Source organism: Lontra canadensis, unplaced genomic scaffold (genome assembly GCF_010015895.1).
Source record: "Lontra canadensis isolate GAN:19392208 unplaced genomic scaffold, GSC_riverotter_1.0 scaffold34, whole genome shotgun sequence".
Lineage (NCBI taxonomy): Eukaryota > Metazoa > Chordata > Mammalia > Carnivora > Mustelidae > Lontra > Lontra canadensis.
Genome location: NW_022631028.1, coordinates 14569327 through 14589664, shown reverse-complemented (window position 1 = coordinate 14589664; position 20338 = coordinate 14569327). Strand labels below are relative to the sequence as shown.

The 20338-nt window shown below is 38.2% G+C and overlaps 1 protein-coding gene across 5 annotated transcripts in view; it reads right to left on the bottom strand.

Annotated features, from left to right (window-relative positions):
* CNTN4 (contactin 4) overlaps window positions 1-20338 on the bottom strand; it is a 917793-nt gene that overhangs the window by 69415 nt on the left and 828040 nt on the right. For all 5 annotated transcript variants that reach the window (XM_032867432.1, XM_032867434.1, XM_032867431.1 and 2 more), the window contains one exon: window positions 4684-4811. In XM_032867432.1, the coding sequence (XP_032723323.1) occupies window positions 4684-4811 (128 nt within the window). The remainder of the gene's footprint in view (window positions 1-4683; window positions 4812-20338) is intronic.

Sequence of the window (20338 nt, the reverse complement as noted above, 5' to 3'; positions counted from 1 at the left end):
CTTACCCAAGGTCATTTTGGTTGTGGTTCAACAAGACAACTATGACGATAACATCCATAGCTTAAAGCTCTGCATTTCATTTTCAGCCCTGGAGGGGATCAACAGAAGCTAGGGTTGCTATTACCATAGTTATCTTGCTGAACTACATTTAAGACAAATACTCCATGTTGCTCTTTCTTGGGAGTACTACTTTAAAATAGCTGTCATATGAAACCTGTACAGCAAGGACGCTATGTCATGCAAAATGGCATGCCTTTTACTCTGCTATAGAGATAAAAATGAATTAGTAAGTATAATATTGCATGTAGATGCAGCCTGCCCTCCATATAGTTCTTAATGATGTTGACAATTGCTAAAGCTCATCTTCGTTGAAAGGTCAAATATTATGCTTTCTGGTAGGATTCAGGGGTCTGACATGAGAACTGTACTTGCTTCAAATCAAACAGCACACCAAATCCCAAATATACTATACTTAGTTTAAAAAATAAAATCAGTGAAATTTAGAAATTCAGATGACGGGATGGTAATCAAGAGCCCCCTGGGCACCTGTCAGAATTCTGCAGTTTGGAATTCTGCTCATGCATAATCTGAATATTTATCCATTTTATGGTTGCCTGACAGAGATTTATTTTAAACCTCCTGTACCTGCTGTAGTAGATTTATCCCTTCCTTCTCCTCCCCCATACTTACTGACCCTGTGTTTGACACTATCTTTGGCCTGCCTTCAAAACATGGTGGTGGGGTGAGGAGGAAGAGCATTGGATTTTAGAAGCATTGTTAATGACAGAATGATTATAAAAAGGTTAGAAAAGACGTGTTCTGATGTCTGACCTTCATGGTGTTTTAATCCTATGTATGAGGAGATCAAAATGAATACAAGCACATTTTAAGGTTAGAGAACACCTTCTCTGATAAATTAGTCCCTTTGTAGATCTCAAAATTGAATTAAAATACAGTGCTCAGTCATATTTCAGGCTAAACTGTTACATTTACATTAAAGGTACAGGGCTGAAGCATTATGATGTGCGATTCAGTACTTGGCACAGTTCACGTGGAGTTCAGAATGGTTTTCTCTGCCTTTATCGTGCTTTATGGGGCAGATTTCTAAATTGCATTTCTCAGTTTATGTTAATGTCCTTCACAGAGACCTGGTGGTCTGGATGCCCTATGCACACACGTGTTCTTCCCATTAATGTTAATGGGACTCAGAACCAAGCAATGGCAGATAAATGTTCTCTCCAATACCTTCTGACCTTCTCGGAAGTAACAGGATTGCTAACTTCTGTGAACATATGGATCAGATAAAACAACATATTTCTTCCCCCCACCCCCATCTCACCTATAAGAATAATATAAGAATCAGAGAACCTCTGCACAAAACCCAACTGCAATAGAATACCATCAGGCAAGCCCAGAAAGAGCACTACTTCTAAATAAATGAACTCCTCCCAGCAGGAACCATTTGTACTACAACCTCGGGGCTTCTGCCTACAGGTCTCTGCCTTCTTTCTCTTCCTGCCCTGGTCTTTTTCTTTCCCCATCTATTAGGAAATTTCAGTTTTGAAGTATTCCACGTGTCTCAGCAAAACAGGTGGCCACCCATATTCTGATCCTGTCATATGTCCTTCTAAGTCCTGTCCATAAGTATGCTAAAACTCTCCTGAAAAATGCCATCACATCATGTTTCCCAATTTTCATATCCCATCTTTATGATTTTGCATATCCTCGTATAATAATACATACTTAATATTTTTCTTCATATTGACTCACTTCTTAAATATATACATATTTTTAAAGATTTTATTTATTTATTTGACAGACAGAGATTACAAGTAGGCAGAGAGGCAGTCAGAGAGAGGAGGAAGCAGGCTCCCTGCTGAGCAGAGAGCCTGATGTGGGGCTTGATCGCAGGACCCTGAGATCATGACCTGAGCCGAAGGCAGAGGCTTTAACCCACTGAGCCACCCAGGCACCCCTTAAATATATTTTAAAAGATTTTTTTAATCATTGCCATGAATGGAAAACTAGACTTTTCCTAATACACATTGTAAGAAGCAAATAAATTACTAAAATTGAAAAGAAAACAGTAAAACAACAGTAAAACTATGTCTTATACTATACTTGGATAATCACCATTTACATTTCACTAGAAATCTAGAAATAAAGTATTTTAATTTCTTAAAATAGTTAGAAGTCCCGACCTCAGCAACATTTATATTTACCTAAAACATGGGGTGACCACTGCATATTTCATTATTGATGTATGGCAAGTTTTGTGCCATTATTCAGTACAAGACAAGCAGCAGAGACTCATCTGGATAGTTGGTCCCCAGACTGCCCATATTGCTGGGATATGAACTCTGATGGGAATCAGAGGATATTCCTTTCTGTCCACTATCTTTTCAAAGAATGAATTGATTGATTAAGAGAGAGAGAGAGAGTGCGCATGCACAAAGTAGGGGGCTGGGGGGTGGACAGAGAGGAGAGAGAGAACTCCAAGCAGGCTCCATGTTCAGCTCAGCACAGAGCACTCAGCTTAGTGCAGAGCCCTACATGGGTCTTGATCCCACATCCCTAAGATCATGACCTGAGCTGAAATCAAGAGTTAGCTGCTTAACCAACCGAGCTACCTAGGAGCTCCCTCTGTCCTCCATCTTGAGAACTAAAGAAATCCTTACGAGAAGGAGGCTGATCAAACACAGGATATAACTTGTAACTACATGCAAAAATACCTCACTGTCCACAATACGGAACAGCAAAAAATGGTTTTTAGGCTTAGGTGTTTATAATCTTTCACACTCTTGGGCTTTTTTTTTTTTTTGTGGCAGGCTCACTTCTTTTCACTACTCTAATAGGTTGGCGATGGCAACTTCATAAATGTTCAGTTCAGTAAGATTTAGAATGTATGTTTAACCATTTTATTAAAATACAAACAACTACAACAAAAAAACTACTACTATTTCCTAAGTGCCAGGCACTATGTTAAGCACTTATGGTGGATTAGCACAGTCATCAAAACACCCCGAAGCAGTTGGCATACTATTATCCCCACACAGGTAAATTGTCTAGTCCAAGGTCACAGAGCTAGTAAGTGACAGAAATGAGATTCAAGGCGGATCTTTCTGCCTCACGCTCAGTCTCTTGATCAGCACCTAAGACTGTTGCCTAGTGTTCTCTTTTATCTCCATAACTAGCGAATAATCTATAATTAGGTACCAGCTTTGCCATTAACCAACTCTGAAACCTTGGGATTCCTCCTGATCCTAGCTGATCACTGTTTCCTTTTGCAGCCGAGAAAGCCACACATTAGCAAAGACCTCTAGCTGAAATTTTGATTTACAAATACTATTGAACCTCTTTTTCCCTCTGCACTGTGAGAAAGAGTGAACACATAGTCCTATGCCCATGGTATTGCTCTGAGTGATTCATTAACTGACTGAGGTAGTGGAGTGAATCTAAATACAAATTTACTTCTAACTCTTGGCCTTCCAGTTTTCTTACATGCATAGAGGTTGTTTATAATAAAAAGTCTTATCCAAATGATAGTAATTTTCTACCTTCCAATGACCCCAAAATATGCAATGAGGTAATTTTTAGCTTTCTTCTTTAAAATAAAATTGGGATAGATAAAATAGATATTTTTGTTTTTCTTAGGTTCTCTTATTTCAGAGAGAGAGCTACAAATAAATGGGCAAGAAGGAAATAATATGATGTGGTCATCTATATCGGTTATAGAAAAATATCTATTTTGTATAAATCTATTATAAAAAGGACAGCTGAATTAACCAGATTTCCTGGTGCAGTAAACAGAACCAACCAAGCAGAATGCACAATCAGGATTCCTGGGTTAACATCTGTCTTCTACTACTGGTGACCTTGAGAATGTCACCAACCTGAGTCTTATCTTCCTCAGTCAGATCACTCATTGCCAAGATCCCTTCAACTCAAAAACTCTACAACTCTTCAAGACAGAAAGTAATAGAAATGCAAATAAAATGTAAATTAAAATCTCATCCCTTGCATTTTAGTGCTCTCAGCCCATCCCATCAACCTGGTGTTAGAACAGACTCATATCATGTGCTGTGCTAAGAGCAATAAACGAATTTCTGTCATATACTATAAAGCACCCAGACTAAGGTATGTGGAAAATTTTATTTCCTTAAGACAGAGAGGGTTGGCAGGGTGACTAAAGAAAAGCACAGAGATGATCAAATCCCTTTACTGGTGTAATAATCCATACCCATCTCTCTGAATAACCAGGGCAGCTCTTTTAAAAATAGCCAATGTCATTGTTTAAACAAAGTTTGCTAAAAATAGTATTCAAGTCATGGGTTTTTAATTTGTTAGCACAGTGTTCCTAGACATGAATTTCAAATCTACAGAGACTTGAAAGAAATTTAATTAAAGGATTGAAGATAACATTAGTTACAACAGTATAATAGATACAATGGCTGTAATTCTCAAAATTGTATTGGATGATTCTGAAATAAGATAGCCTTTCAATCATGTTCGTTACCAACAGTTCTCTAAGAATCCTTAATCATATCATGTTTGGCATGATGTATTAATTTAGCAACACAGTGATATCTACATATTAATATGAAGGATGCGACTTCTATAGATCGCATTACTAGAAAGGAGGACAGGTATACCAATGTCCGTGTGCTCTGGGTTAGTCATTACCTTTTACTACCAGGTTTCCAGTGCTGCTAGCAGTTCCAAAATGGTTAGTGGCTATACAGGTGTAACTTCCAGCATCTGATTTCGTCACATTGACAATTTTGAGGCTTCCATCTTCAGAAATGGTAATTCTGAAATTAAAACAAATAAACCAAAACGGTAGGTTTATCTCATATGACTAACTGAAAATGATGTCTGTCATTCCGTCATCTTTTTTTTTTTTTTAAAGATTTTATTTATTTATTTGTCTGAGAGAGAGGAGCGAGAGTGAGCACAGGCAGACAGAGTGGCAGGCAGAGGCAGAGGGAGAAGCAGGCTCCCTGCCAAGCAAGGAGCCCGATGTGGGACTTGATCCCAGGATGCTGGGATCATGACCTGAGCTGAAGGCAGCTGCTTAACCAACTGAGCCACCCAGGCGTCCCCATTCCGTCATCTTTTAAACTATAAATCACGGCTAGATCGCTTGACAGTCTCATCTTTGTTCAGGGTGTTTTGTCTACATACTCATAAATATAATTAAGACACGTGACATATTTAGGACTTTCAACACTTTTCTTACTAAGGTGGTCTCAACATTCTGTTGGCATAAACATTGGAAATACTAGATAGGTTGTAACCATTCTCTGTCTTTGGTGGTTCTCACTACATTATGCATAGAGAAGGCTCATTGCTGATCACCATTAGTCTTAACACTGCTGAGGTATAAGAAAAAAAAAAAAATCTCTTGATTGGAGCCTGCTTCTCCCTCTGCCTGCTGCTCCCCTTGCTTCTCCCTCCACCATCTCTGTCAAATAAATAAATAAATAAATAATCTTAAAAAAAAAGTTTTCTTCTAGATGGTGGCTTAAATTAAATGAGTTATTAAGTATATTTATTTCTGACATATATCATACATTTTTAATGAGATGCGAGAAGTGAATTTTAAAAAAAAATCCCACAACATGGTATGACTTTGGCAGAACAGCAAACGTGGATGGCGCATCTTAGGGTCCATAATTAGGAACAAATCTCTACTACCTGGGATGGAAACACTTGTACTGATAGGCACAAAACTGGAACAGGGAGGATTCTAGAGAACCCTATCTTCAACATGACCTAAGACATAGCAGAAGAGGAAGGTACAGAGTTGAGTAGTTCATGCAGCCTGGCTGGGACACCAGCTAGAGAAATAAAAAAATGGACACAGATGGCTCATTTAAGATTACTGTCTACCAAATCTCTACTCTATCCTTCAAATTTACCCACTTCTTTCTATCTCTTCTGCTCCCCTGTTCTCACCTGGCCTATCACCAGCCTCTTAAATGATATGCCTATTTTTACTCTCGTGCCTCAAATACATTCTTTGGTCAGTGGTCAGATGATCTTATTTAAAAGCTAGATCAGATTACATCACTGCTCAGCCTTAAAGATCCTTCTTTGCACCCCACTGCCATCAGTAAATTCTGTTTTAGAACCTACAAGGCCTGATGGATCTGGCCTTTGCCTTTCTCTTGCCTACTTATTTCATTCTCTTCTTTTTACCTTTCAATGAACTATAATTACACAGGCCTTCTGCAAGTCCCTGCAGTGTCTGGAACCCTTTCCCACCTCAGGGCCTTTCTATCTGCTCTTCTGCCTGCCACAGTATCAGGACCTAGCTACCACTTTCTCACCCTCTCAGCATCTTACTTTACAGGTGGCGCTTTTCTTATGGCTCATATTTCTAAAGTGGATGATATTTTAATTTGTTATTCTCTTTTCTGGCAGCCACTTTGCTTTTTTCTTATCAAACACAACCTAGAAGTTTTGTTTACTTGTTAGCTGTCTTACTTGCCACCTGGCATATGAGCTTTTCTGAGGCCACAGACCATGTTTTATGGGTTTTTTTTAAGTTTTTTTTTGTTTTGTTTTGTTTTTTTTTGACAGACAGATCACAAGTAGGCAGAGAGGCAGGCAGAGAGAGACAGGAGGAGGAGGCAGGCTCCCTGCTGAGCAGAGAGCCTGATGCGGGACTTGATCCCAGGACCCTGAGCCGAAGGCAGAGGCTTTAACCCACTGAGCCACCCAGGCGCCCCCACAGACCATGTTTATCTTATGACTTAATCTCCAGGAACTAGTACCTAGGATGACACGTAGCAGAGTGGACAAGTAAATAAATAAATATCCTAAGAGAAAAATCAATAATATGTTACAGGAATTCAGAATGGCTAAGCCACTGAGCACTAGTGATAGCCTTAAGAGTCTTTGATAAATATTTGAAACAAGTGGTCTCTGTGGTCACAGCTTCACTTAATAGATTTTTTGACTAATCATTTTAAAACCACAGGTGAAGATTTAAATATACCGGTTTGCAAATGCTGTATACACTTTTCATGAAGGCTCTTTGGGATGGCGAAGCTACGGATTTCCTGATGACTCATTCCAGGTTCTTTGACTCAGGCTGATGAGAAGGTGTGAAGTTATAAGAACACTACAAAGGATATTGGAATCAGAAGGATGGGTATTCAGATTCCAGTTCTGTCAGCTCCAACCGTGTGATCAGAGGCAGTTGGCTTAACTTTCCAAGTTTCAGTTTCCTCATGTATAAAACGGAGCAAACAATCCCAATTGGGTACTTTGTTAGGAAGAATTAGGTAAGATAATGTCAGTGAGATTTCAAGCACAATTCCTGGTATTTATTAGGTAGTAGTTTTGGTGTTGTGATTATGTCATCTTTTAAAACTGTGTCCTCTTATTTAGTTATTTGTGCATATGGGAGAAATTGGACAACATTCTCTGAACATAATTTCCCTTAATATAGTAATTAAATTAGCCCACTTTTTGCACTCCAACTATTACGTTTGACAATCTGAAGTCAATACACAAATTAACCTAGTCCTCCCAAATCAGTATATAAGATGCAGACAAGGAGGTCCTTTGTTCATTCACACCATAATACACACATAACAGTTGCTCAGTAAAGACCATATGATACCCCATTAGCCCAAGAGCAGATGTACTGATAAAAATTATGTGGTAATTAAATCCTAATTCTCTCAATAATTACAAAAATAACTTCAGAGGAGTTAATCATATTCCTATTTATAAAATAATTCTCTGGAAATTGTAAAATGCTGGCATATGAGAACTCAATAAGGAAGATAACATTTCTTTTTTATATATGGAGTCGTTTTCCGTGAGGTAACATAGATTTGAGGCATATTAAACACTGAGAGGTGAGCTGAGTCTTTCAAAGCACAAAGGCCTATTAATAGTTTGTACCATTAAAGTGGTACTGTAATTTCCAACACTTAAAGCCATTGACTGTATCATACTGTTTAATGCCAACAGGGTATGAATAAGGAAACAAGTGAAGGGTTTGTCATTGGATGACCTGGTATTAGCCTTGACTCTGATACTTGCTAAATGTATGACCTGACCTATTTACTTATGCCCTAAGGCAGGGCTTCTCAGCCTTGGCACTACTGACATTTTGGACCATAGAATTCTTTGTCCTCTGAGGACATTTAGAAGCATCTCTGTCCCCAGTGGACTGGACTTCATTCGCTCCGCCTCTCTTCCCAAGCTGTGGCAATCAAAGATATCTCCAAATATGGCCAAATGCTCCCTGGGGGCAAAAATCATCCCCAGCATAGAGCTACTGGTCAAGGGCAGTTTTTATTCTTTTAATCTCAGTGGTTACCATCATGATTATCTTCCGCAATGAGATATTTGAAATGTTCTCTTAATTGTAAAGTGGTGTTTTAAATATTTTTTCTTACTTCCTACTGTCATTCCCACCCCTGCATCCTTAATGATGGTGTATACATTGCACAAAAGGCACCCGGCATATTGTTGCTATCCAGCTGTGAGACCCAGCTAGCTCTGCACAATCTCTCTCAAGGCTCTCTTTGCCTCTTACCCACAAAGCTTCCTTATCCAATCTCCTTTAAGCTTTGTGAAATGACAAGGTAATTTTACAAATTGCTGTACTACTGATTTTTAAGATTTCAGTGCCTGACTTTGGTTAAGTGTTTTAATCTTCCGATTTTTTTTTTTTTTTTTAAAGCAAAGAGATAAGAGCTAGGCCTCCAAGGCTTGAATTCTAGACACTGGAAAAGATAAGTGAAGAAGATGATCTGTAGAAGGGGTCATTTTTAGTAGCTGTCATTAAATTGCATTATATTGCCCTGTTTATTTTTCCTAGGTATAATCCAAATGTGAGTATAACATGGAATTTTATAAAATTCAAACAGTTCTTACCAAGCAGTATAACGTACTGATTAAGAACATAAACTCTGGGGGTGCCTGGGTGGCTCAATTGGTTGGGTGTCCAACTCTTGGTTTCAGCTCAGGTCATCATCTCGGGATTATGAAATCGAGCTCCTTGTTGGACTCCACACTGGGTGTGGAGTCTGCTTAAGACTCTCCCTCTCTGGGACACCTGGGTGGCTCAGTTGGTTAAGCCGCTGCCTTTGGCTCAGGTCGTGATCGCCAGGTCCTGGGATAGAGTCCCACATCCGGCTCCTTGATCGGCGGGGAGCCTGCTTGCTCTCTGCCTCTGCCTGCTGCTCTGCCTGTTTGTGCTCTCTCTCTCTCTCTGACAAATAAATAAAATCTTAAAAAGAAAGAAAGAAAGACTCTCCCTCTCTGTCACCCCCTCCCCCTGCTCTCGTGCTCTCTTTCTGAAAAAAATAAATGAATCTTAAGAAAAAAAACCCCATAAACTCTAAAACTATACTATCCAGGCGCAAATCAACTCGTGCCACTTATGAGCTGTATGATTAACATCTTTGTAAATTTCCTTACTTGAGATAATGGAATAATAAAAGTAACTCTATCTCACAAGGTGTTGTAAAGGCATGCACTGCTGAGACCAGTGTCTTGCACATGAAATGCAGGATGTAAGTGCATTAGCGAAATAATTCTATTAACTGAAGTTCTGTACCCTCCTAAATCTATTATTTCAGATATTAATAAAGAATTCTGTTAAGGTTAAGGCTACTTCCAAGTAGTCTTATATTCTGAAATCCTGTGACATATTATTATGCTTAATGAAGCATATGGGTAACATCAAGTAGTTACAGAGGGGGATGAAAAATTGGACTTACTCATAGATATCTACTAAATACCTCCTGTCCACTAGGCCTATATAAATCAGGAGGATCTTAGATAACTGCATACCTAGAAGTGATGTCAGTGTGTTATATACCATAATGCATACATTTCTACAAATGCATACTAGAAGGGACTTAGTTTTGCCAGTGGGGAGTCTGCTTCACAGAATAAAGAAAGCAAGGTCCAAGACCTGGCCTATCAGGAGATCTTATTTCCCTGTCTGCAGTGATTGGTTTAAGGACAGACATGCTACCCAAACCAGGAGCTATTTGAGGAAACAGTCTCTTTCTATTTATTACTACATTTAGAGATGGAAATCTAGAACTGTTAGCAGTCATCTTACCTGTCAAGAAAGCACGCTTTAAAAAAACCAACCAAAGATAGGCAGAGCCCAAGAGACAGAGAGAGAGGAGAGAACGTAAGAGCTCTTTGAGACCCTGTTTCTGTCCACAGCTAAGCCAACAGCTTCCTTCGCATGCTCCAGCTACATAATGCAGTCATTTAAGACATGAGGAATTTGGTTTTAATCCCTCGTAATTGGAAGAGCCCAGTATATAGGGAAACTGGTGAACTTGTTCAGGAGATAGGGGTAGTGAAAGCGGAGAGGAGAGATGAGTTCTTCAGATCATTCCTTGAGGGCTACCTCTACAGAACTTGTTGCTAAAAGACTGATTAACTCAACTATGGAGGAATATGGATTTCTGAGTCTGAAAAAATTGACCTGATTTTCCTTTATACACAGCTGTGCCATATACCTTTGACTATTTATTTCTACAGAAAAAGGGCTAAGTTACAGTCACTTGCTGCTTTGAATTTATGGGATTTTTATAATTGGGAAATTAGTATAAAATTAGCATTTATCCTTAGAGGGCTAATTTCCACTAACTCAAGAAACTTTTGAAACACAACTCAACACAAATATTTAGATCCTTGCTTCCTTTCAGTTGGAGTCTATCCCAACTTAGAAAAAGTTTTTCAACTAATACTTCTACATTCATTTTTTTCCCTGTGAATACAGTTCTTGAATTCAGTCCAAGGATAGTTGTATTTTCACGTTGGTTTCTTGGTGAGAGTTCAAAGTTTCCATTTCATTTTAGTTTTCCCATTTCAGACTACTGGCTGACCTGTAGCTTTTAGCTTGATACTGAACTTTGAGCTCCTTCGAATACTCGTGAATAGTGATCAAGTTAGATAAAAGGAATTGAAAATGTAAATCTGTTCCTGGCTTAGAACAGGTTAGCCCTGACCTACCTGTAGGCTCTTTTTAAATCATTGGTAGTATCAGAGAAAAGTCAAAAATGATAAAGCAGCAAGTAGTAAAAATAAAGGTGTGACATAGGACTTAATTTTCCCTACATGAAAAAAAGGTCATCTAATTCACAACATAGTAAATTGTCCATTGCATAGAGAACCGTTGTTCCTCCACTTCATTTAAAGATTTCAGATCCATAGAGGATAGGAACCTATCTGGAATTATGAGATAAATTGAATCTTTCTTTCTTAATATGAGGCTCTGGGTTATAGCCATTGAAGAGCTGACCTTGTCAGTCCTATTAATGAAAACCAGTCTGGGGACACTGGACCTTTTAAAATGCTGATCTTTCCTTTTTGGGGCTTTCGTAACAGATGACAGAAGCTGTCAAGTCCACAATATTCTATCACCCTAAAGAGAAGGGTTATCCCCAAATGACGACCTATGATTCTGTGAGCAGCTCTGCGCGGAAGCCCAACTACTGGTGAGAAACGTAGTGCATCCTCACTTGTCTGGAAATGCTTTCCTTATACTTAAAACCCCTGAAAGTACATCTCTCCCCTTCTGCAAAGGGGGGTATTATGGATTAAAAACTTTTGAACAAACAAATAATGGAAGTTTCAAACCGTTAACTTTTAAATCATCTTTAATAGTGTTAGATTAGGTAAATATAAATCATTTAAAATCTTGTATAATTAAAAAAAAAATCTCAAGGGGTCAGAACAGACTTCTTTCTCTTATACATGATGAGTACCAGAAAACATATTTGCCATTTAAATAACTATTTTTAAAGATTTTATTTATTTGTCAGAGCACAAGCAGGGGGGAGGGGCAGACAGAGGAAGAAGCAGGCTCCCCGCCGAGCAAAACCTCTTCCCCCACAATGTGGGACTCAATCCCAAGGACCCCAGGATCATGACCTGAGCTGAAGGCAGAGGCTTAACCTGCTGAGTCACCCAGGCATCCCATGTTTGCCATTTAAAAGCCTAACATAAAAGCATAGACTTACTGATTACAAAAGACGTTAACACTCCTGGAGGGCTAAAATATATTATAAAATTTCAGACATGGTTAATAAGAGTACTGTTACTTCTCACCTCAAGCAAACTGGCAGTGTGATAGAGATGTCACAGGACTCCAGACCCCAGGGGCCACCAGCAAGGTACTAGAATCAGGGCAATGAAGTTAGACATCCCTAAACCAGGGGTCCCTCTACCTAATGAGCCAGTACAGGGCTAGGAACATATGGTTTGGTAAGTAGTTCTTTATGGAGGCTAAACTGTTTGTGAGAGAGGCAGTGTCTTTACTTGTCCTTCAGAAAACAGCAATTCAACACTGTTTTAGAATATAACACCCATGAAAGAGTCGAAACTTTGAAGGAGTGAAGTAGTAGCAATGAAGAGACAGAGATAAAGATTTGTATATTCAACCTATCAACTGGAGAATTAGCCTGTGACCAACAGAGGTGAAGACTTTTGGACTTGGTAGAGTTATTCCTGGCTTTATGCCAAGTGAAAACTAAGAAAAGCCTAGAAGATGAACTGGCATTGGTGTGCTCTAGATAATAGCAAAAAAACCCCTAAAAACCAAAAACAAGAACAAAACACAAAAAAAACCCCCAAAAACTTCATTCTTAATGAAAAAAACAAAAACAAAACCAAAACCAAAATAACAACAATAGCAACAACCACAACAACAGCAACAAAAAACAAACTACTTGTTTTGGTTTGAATTAGGCTATCTATTTTAATAAAATTCAAAGGCATTTCGCTTTGTGTAATTGTTAATTTTATGTGTCAGCTTGACTGGGCTAAAGGATGATCAAATATGATGGTAAAGCATTATTTCTCTGAGCCTTGAAGGTGTTGCTGAAAGACCTTAGCATTGGAGTTGGTAGACTAAGATGGCCCTCGCCAATGCAGACAGTATCAACCGGTCCTTTGAGGGCTTGAAGAGAATGAAAGAGGAGGAAGTTGAATTTGCTTTCTCTGTTTGAGCTAGAATACCTTTCGGCTTTGGCTCTGTGTATCAGCGCTCCTGGTTCTCGGACCTTTGGACTCCTCTGTGTCCCTGGCTCACAGGGCTTGGGAATCACTCTAAATCCTAACACTGGCTTTTCTGGATCTTCAGCTTGCAGACAGCAAGTCATGGGACTTCTGGGCCCCCAGAGTTGTGTGAGCCAATTCCTAGAACAAGTCTTTCCTTATATATCCTATTGGTTCTGTTTCTCAGGAGAACCCTGACCGATACAACTTTTAATTGGGATTTGCTTAAGTTTACTTCTGAATTTTAAGAGACATGGAAATTCTCAGCCTCATTGCAGAGAGGGGTTTATCTTGATTAATAGAAAGATAGATTGTTTTGTGGTAATGTGCAGTTTATAAACAGTCCACTGAGAGCCCTAGATGATGGCTTTTCTGTCCATCTTGAGAAAAGACGATGTTTCAGATTACGAATTTAAATGAAGGTCAGTGGGAAGATGCTTACTTCAAGGGCAGTTTCAGGCCAACCTGTCATTGATCTTTCTGTGTAGTCTCTGTGGCAGCAACAGACGCTGCTATTGAACAGACACCTTGGTGACAAAGTTCCCTTAGAGATAATTTGCTTTCTGTCGTAAGATCTGAGTTTAATAAACCACGGAACAACCTGTGTGTTTCAGTCTGCTTGAAGAACAGCCAGCAGTTCAGAGCCTACTGCCCTTGCCTCCAGCACTGTTCAAAAGAGAAAATAAACTTGTGTTTGCTTAACCTGATTTTATCCAAGTCTAACTTCCTCTGAACAAGAGTTTTAAAAGCTCTGTAAAAATAACCTGGAAGGGACTATCTTCCCAGGTAGAGATGAGTATTTAGATCTCAGAGTTAATACTGGAGTTAATTTTAATTACTGTTCAGGACACAGTGCACGGATTGATGTGGGAAATAGTTTTCTTGGGCAGATACAACTTGGAGGTTTTATTTATTGACACTGTAAGCAAAAACCACCCAAAACACCATGCCTGGGGAAGAAAGAAATAAAGGACATGTTTTTGTCTAAAATTTGTTTCTTAAATTGTTACCTTTAATTTATACAGGATCTCTCTGTGTCTCCATTAATACAAGATTTAGGATTCCTTTCTTCCAAAAACTTATGACCCGAGCTAATTTCAGTATAATTCTGTAGGGCATTGTGAAGATGAATGGGGTAGGGACAGGAAAGCGATACCATATTTTACTCTCTACACCTCTATGTGTTTTTATCAAAGCATCATAATAAGTAATATTACTTGTATAATGAGAAAAAAATCTTATTATTAAACTCCAAGGTACTCAAAATGTTTTATATAACAACCTCTTAGGATACTAGAAGAGCAGGTAAAAGAATAATTTAATAGTAAGGCAAAGCTGTCTTTAGAAATAATTGGAAATAAAGAAGCAGACTGAAAGACCAGAGGGATGGCTGTAAATACCTAAGTTGAGTGTTGGGAATGGCATGGTACTGAGGAAGTTTACCAAGCACCTAGAATATACTATTGGGTGCTTGTACTTATTATCACAGTTAAACTGTAATTATTATCCCAATTTTTCAGATAAGAAAAATGAAACCAGGAAATGTCCAAGGTCAATGTAGTCAGTAAAGAATGGAGTTTCAAACTCAGCTCTCACATCAAAGCCTGTACACTTCTTACCCCGCCACCCTGTGTTGTTGAAGGGTATAACAAAGAAAGAAAACAAAAAGCAAAAACCATGATAACCCTATCTAAGAGATTTTCCTTAAATTTGCCATTAGGTCTCGGTTATGATAGTTGGGTTTTGTTTTGTTTTTGCTTTTTTTTTTCTGCTTTCTAATTAAGCTTGTCAAAATAGCTTTTTCTAATATTGAGAAATATGTATTCACACTAATGTCTAAAAACAGAAGTAAAAGTAAAGAATGTGTAAAAATGAGTTGAAGTTGTAATCATCGCAGGTTCCCTTACCCCTAAGTAACTAAAATGCCTGGAAGATTATATTAATTATTAATTAGAAAGGGGGTCCACTATATAGATAACGTAATTTAGTAAGCAGGGGAGGGCTCTACAACACAAATAGTAATATTGGCCATGCTAGAAAAACACGTAATTTTCTCATGTACCCAACTCTTGACCCTTTAGGAATTGCAAGATTGTGGTTTGTGTGCTTCAACTTCTCATCCCAGAACTTTATAACATTTCTAAGTGAGGAAGTCAAAGTGGAATCACCTTCCTCCTTTACATCAGTGATAGCACACTATTGTCAGGGCCCAGCTAAAATTCTCAAAGACCCTCCCTGCTTTGTACAGCACCTGCACGTAGTATTTCTGCCTTTGCCAGAAGTATAAAGGCTCAGGATCACTTTAATGGTCATTTAATATAAGCCTTCCCAAACTTCCTGGTATGCTCCTAATTTCTGCTCTACTCATGCATGTACTACTAGACAGCTTGCATCTTTGCTCCACTATTTGTTAGACATGTGACTTAGGAAAGTCTCTTAACCTCTCCGGACTCCAGTTTACCTAGTCTCTAAAATAAGGGGCATAATAATAATACATCTATTTTGTAAGTTTTTCTGAGAGGGTTACATGTCCAAACACCTGTGAGGCATTTATACTTGTGGTGGCAAATAGTAAGCACATTATCAATATTGGCCCCACTGATCATTTTTATTATTATTTTCTTCATCATTATCATAATTAATAGTACAATATTTTAAGTGGCTCAAAGTTTAAAATTAAAGTAACTCAATAAAGGAAACATCAGGGGCACCTGGGTGGCTCAGTTGGTTAAGTATCTGTCTTTGGCTCAGGTCATGATCCCCAAGTCCTGGGACTGAGCCCCCATGTCAGGCTTCCTGCTCAGTGGGGAAGTCAGCTTCTCCCTCTCCCTCTGCCCCCCCCCCACACACTTGTGCTCTCTCTCTCCCTCTCAAATAAATAAAATCTTTTTAAAAAATAAAGAAAACATCATATTGCTACTATAGATAGAAACTAATATCCCTTGCCATAGATGCCAACCATAGAAATAAATATGATAAAAACATACCTAACATATTACTTTCTAGTGGGGTGTAGTTATCTGCCAGGATATTGAGCCAGTAGCCTGCTTTTTCTTTGGGAAAGTGATATTACCCAGGGTTTCAAAGGTGTTCAGACATACTAGGACCAAATTGACTTTCCCCTTGATGTACTCAGAAGCAATGAAGAAGAACTATGTGATTCACTACCATTTAATGTCTGTATACTGTGTGCTGCCCAAGATCATCTGCGTATTTACAGAGATGCAAGTCTTCGTCATGAAACACATACCTATTTCAACCATGTTCCCAAGATAAAGTAAATTTATGGCATTTTGACTAAGTGGACCATCGAACTGAGTGGACCACCAAACTGTGTTGGGCAAGTCCCATTCTGCAAATTCATGACATTTTGAAGTTGTCAGATCTATTCACATGGCATTTATCATATACTGCCAATATCCCATAACCCCAAATATCCAGAGAATTTCCAGACATCAGGGCCCTAGTCTTATACTTTTTTCTGTTGCCTTATCATTTTATACAGTACTTTACATACAAAGAGGCACACAGTAAATATGTTGATTACTGGATGAAAATACATTTAGTCTTGACAATTTTAGAGACACTGGTGGATAACTCTTAGGGTAGCGATCCTGATTTCTAATCTTTTTTGGTGGGTGGGTGGAAGTCAGAAATCTCTTTAAGTATCAGAAGAAAATTATAACATTATCTCCCCCAATGTAAGTACACACATTGTTTCCTAAAGTTTACAGTTCTCCTAAAGCCCCTCTATGTCACAAAACTGTAAAGAGAAAACCACTGTTCTGGAGTAAACATAGATGTCACCAAAATTTTGATTTATGAAGGTGTGTAAGCTGCATTTATTGTTTTCTATAAAGCTCGGCAAAAGGACTCTATGTGCTTAAGTTAATACTTGGGGTCCCCCCCTTCCATTGGGTTCTTTATATGTGCTTGTACCTTCAGGTCTATTTTATACAGGAGAGAATTTCCATGATGAAGCCGAGTCCTTGTAGCAATCCTCTCTTCTCTCAACAAATACGCAACCAAGTGTCATGTGAAAAATGTAGACAGGGACCTGGTTGTTGTACTATTTTTGCCCCCTAGATGAAAAAGAAAGCTATTTCTTTTCAAGGAAGGGTCTTTTTTCTTTTCAGACAAACCATCTAAAAAGAACTATAAAGTCAGACAGGTAATGGGTTTCAATAAATAATTCTCATGATGACAAAACATTTAAGGAATTGATATATGTGTCCTCTCCTATTTAACAGCCAAAATCTTCAAGGACCTTTTCCTAATTCCAAGGGGAAGTTGATGACAGAAAAAGTGAAGAGCTTAAGAAAGGAGCAGGAAGCTCTTATAATTGAAGGTGTCTTGGTTGAGGGACAGAACATAGTAATTTAGATATGCCAGTGATAAGGGGAGTTTGATAAGGATATGTGTGGGGGGGTGTTGAAGAGAACAGAGGGCTGTGAATATGACCTACTTAGAGTAAAAAAAAAAAAAAAGGACAGGATAATATCTGAGCATATTTGTCTTGTACATGTATAAAATAGCTCTGGCAAATGCCTCCCTAATGATCAGCGTACCACATTTCTTGGAGAATCTAGTAAAAGAGGTTTCGTATAAATGTTAAACTCAAAGGAATGATGAAAAGAATATAGTAATCCTGAAATACTGATAATTTCAAGCAACCAAATGTGCCACAGTTATTTTCAAATAATTCACAGTAGTGAATTATTCAAGTTGAAGACCTCTCATCACTTAAAGAATTAGATTGGCTAATATTACCCCCAACAAAGCATACTTTGTTGCTTTCTCAATGTGCCCAATATCTCGGGCCAAATAATGCAGAATTTTTAGGCACGTTTGCATTGGGTTAGACTCTTAAAGTCAGACAAGGAGCCTATTAGAAGATTCAAGTGTTGTGCCTGGGAGTGAGCGAGCTTGGGTGTGCGTGTGTATGTTTATGAGTTAGGTCCAAAAATAAGAAACAGAGAGGTTATGAATGCTTTTAAGTTTCAGTGATCTATGAGAAAAGGATGCTAATAGCAAATTCACTATTTTAAAGTAACCTTAGTAATAAGTGATTTATGGATATTCTCTTTGTAGCAAAGAGCAGAAAGAGAAAAAGTTGAAAAGAATATAAAACATCAGGAGGTCTGTATAATTAATCAGCAATCCTACAAAGTATGCCATAAATTAGAGCTAAATTATACCACTGTGCTTGGAAAATAGGAAACTGGACTTTTTATATAAGCATTCAGGTTTATTTTTTAATATCTATCCCTAGCATCATGTAAAGTGCACTTTAGGAAATGTGGCTAAGAGAGTTAATGCTTTCATCGCTGCTATTTACAACCTAATTTGTAAGTTTTTACAGCATCTTAATAGTCACACTGCAGTTAAGAAAGAAATATCTTGCCATTCTTGAAATTCCTTGTCAAGAAAGAAAACTTTAAAAGTCACTGGAAAATAAATTTTCAATGGATGCTAAAATTGGCTATGAACCATTTCCCATTTGTGAAATTAAGTCTAAAATTTGCTTTTAAAATATAAGTTGGTTCCTTTGCAATTTTAAACTCTGTTTCTTTCTAAAAGCAGTATACTCCAAGGTATACACTACTATTGAATTATTTATTCCAAAGGTTCTGGAATTCCTCATTGTCTTTATGTTATATGTAAAGATTTATGTAGTTTGGGAAAAATGTTTGGTGAATACAAATTATAGCATGATGGCAATAAAGAAGTCAAACTCTCTCTCTTTGCAGATGACATGATACTTTATATGGAAAACCCAAAGACTCCACCCCCAAACTACTAGAACTCATTCAGCAATTCAGTAATGTGGCAGGATACAAAATCAATGTACAGAAATCAGTTGCTTTCTTACACACAAACAATGAAAATACAGAAAGGGAAATTAGAGAATCAATTCCATTTACTATAGCACCAAGAACCAAAAGATACCTGGAAATACACCTAACCAAAGAGGTAAAGGATCTGTACTCAAGGAACTACAGAACGCTCATGAAAGAAATTAAAGAAGACACAAAAAGATGGAAGACCATTCCATGCTCCTGGATTGGAAGAATAAACATTGTTAAAATGTCTATACTGCCTAGAGCAATCTATACTTTCAGTGCCATTCCAATCAAAATTCCACTGGCATTTTTCAAAGAGATGGAGCAAACAATCCTAAAATTTGTGTGGAATCAGAAATGGCCCCGAATTGCTAAGGAAATGTTGAAAAAGAAAAACAAAACTGGGGGCATCACGTTACCTGATTTCAAGCTTTACTACAAAGCTATGATCTCCAAGACAGCATGGTATTGGCACAAAAACAGACACATAGACCAGTGGAACAGAGTAGAGAGCCCAGATATGGACCCTCAACTCTATGGTCAAATAATCTTTGACAAAGCAGGAAAAAATATACGGTGGAAAAAAGACAGTCTCTTCAATAAATGGTGCTAGGAAAATTGCACAGCTATGTGAGAAGAATGAAACTGGACCGTTCTTTTACACCATACACAAAGATAAACTCGAAATGCATAAAAGACCTCAACGTGAGGCAGGAATCCATCAGAATCCTAGAGGAGAACATACGCAGAGGAGAACCTCTTTGACATCAGCCATAACAACTTCTTTCAAGATATGTCTCCAAAGGCAAAGGAAACAAAAGCGAAAATGAACTTTTGGGACTTCATCAAGATCAAAAGCTTCTGCACAGCAAAGGGAAACAGTCAGCAAAACAAAGAGGCAACCCACAGAATGGGAGAAGATATTCACAAATGACAATACAGACAAAGGGCTGATATCCAGGATCTATAACGAACTCCTCAAACTCAACACACACAAAACAGATAGTCATGTCAAAAAATGGGCAGAAGACATGAACAGACACTGCTCCAATGAAGACATACAAATGGCTAACAGACCCATGAAAAAATATTCATCATCACTAGCGATCAGGGAGATTCAAATCAAAACCACATTGAGATACCACCTTACACCAGCTAGAATGGCCAAAATTAACAAGACAGTAAAAATCGTGTGTTGGAGAGGATGTGGAAAAAGGGCGACCCTCTTCCACTATTTTTGGGAATGCAAGTTGGTACAGCCACTTTGGAAAGCAGTGTGGAGATTCCTTAAGAATTTAAAAATTGAGCTTCCCTATGATCCTGCAATTGTACTACAGGGTATTTACCCCAAAGAGACTGATGTAGTGAAAAGAAGGGCCATCTGTACTCCTATGTTCATAGCAGCAATGGCCACAGTCCCCAAACTGTGGAAAGAACCAAGA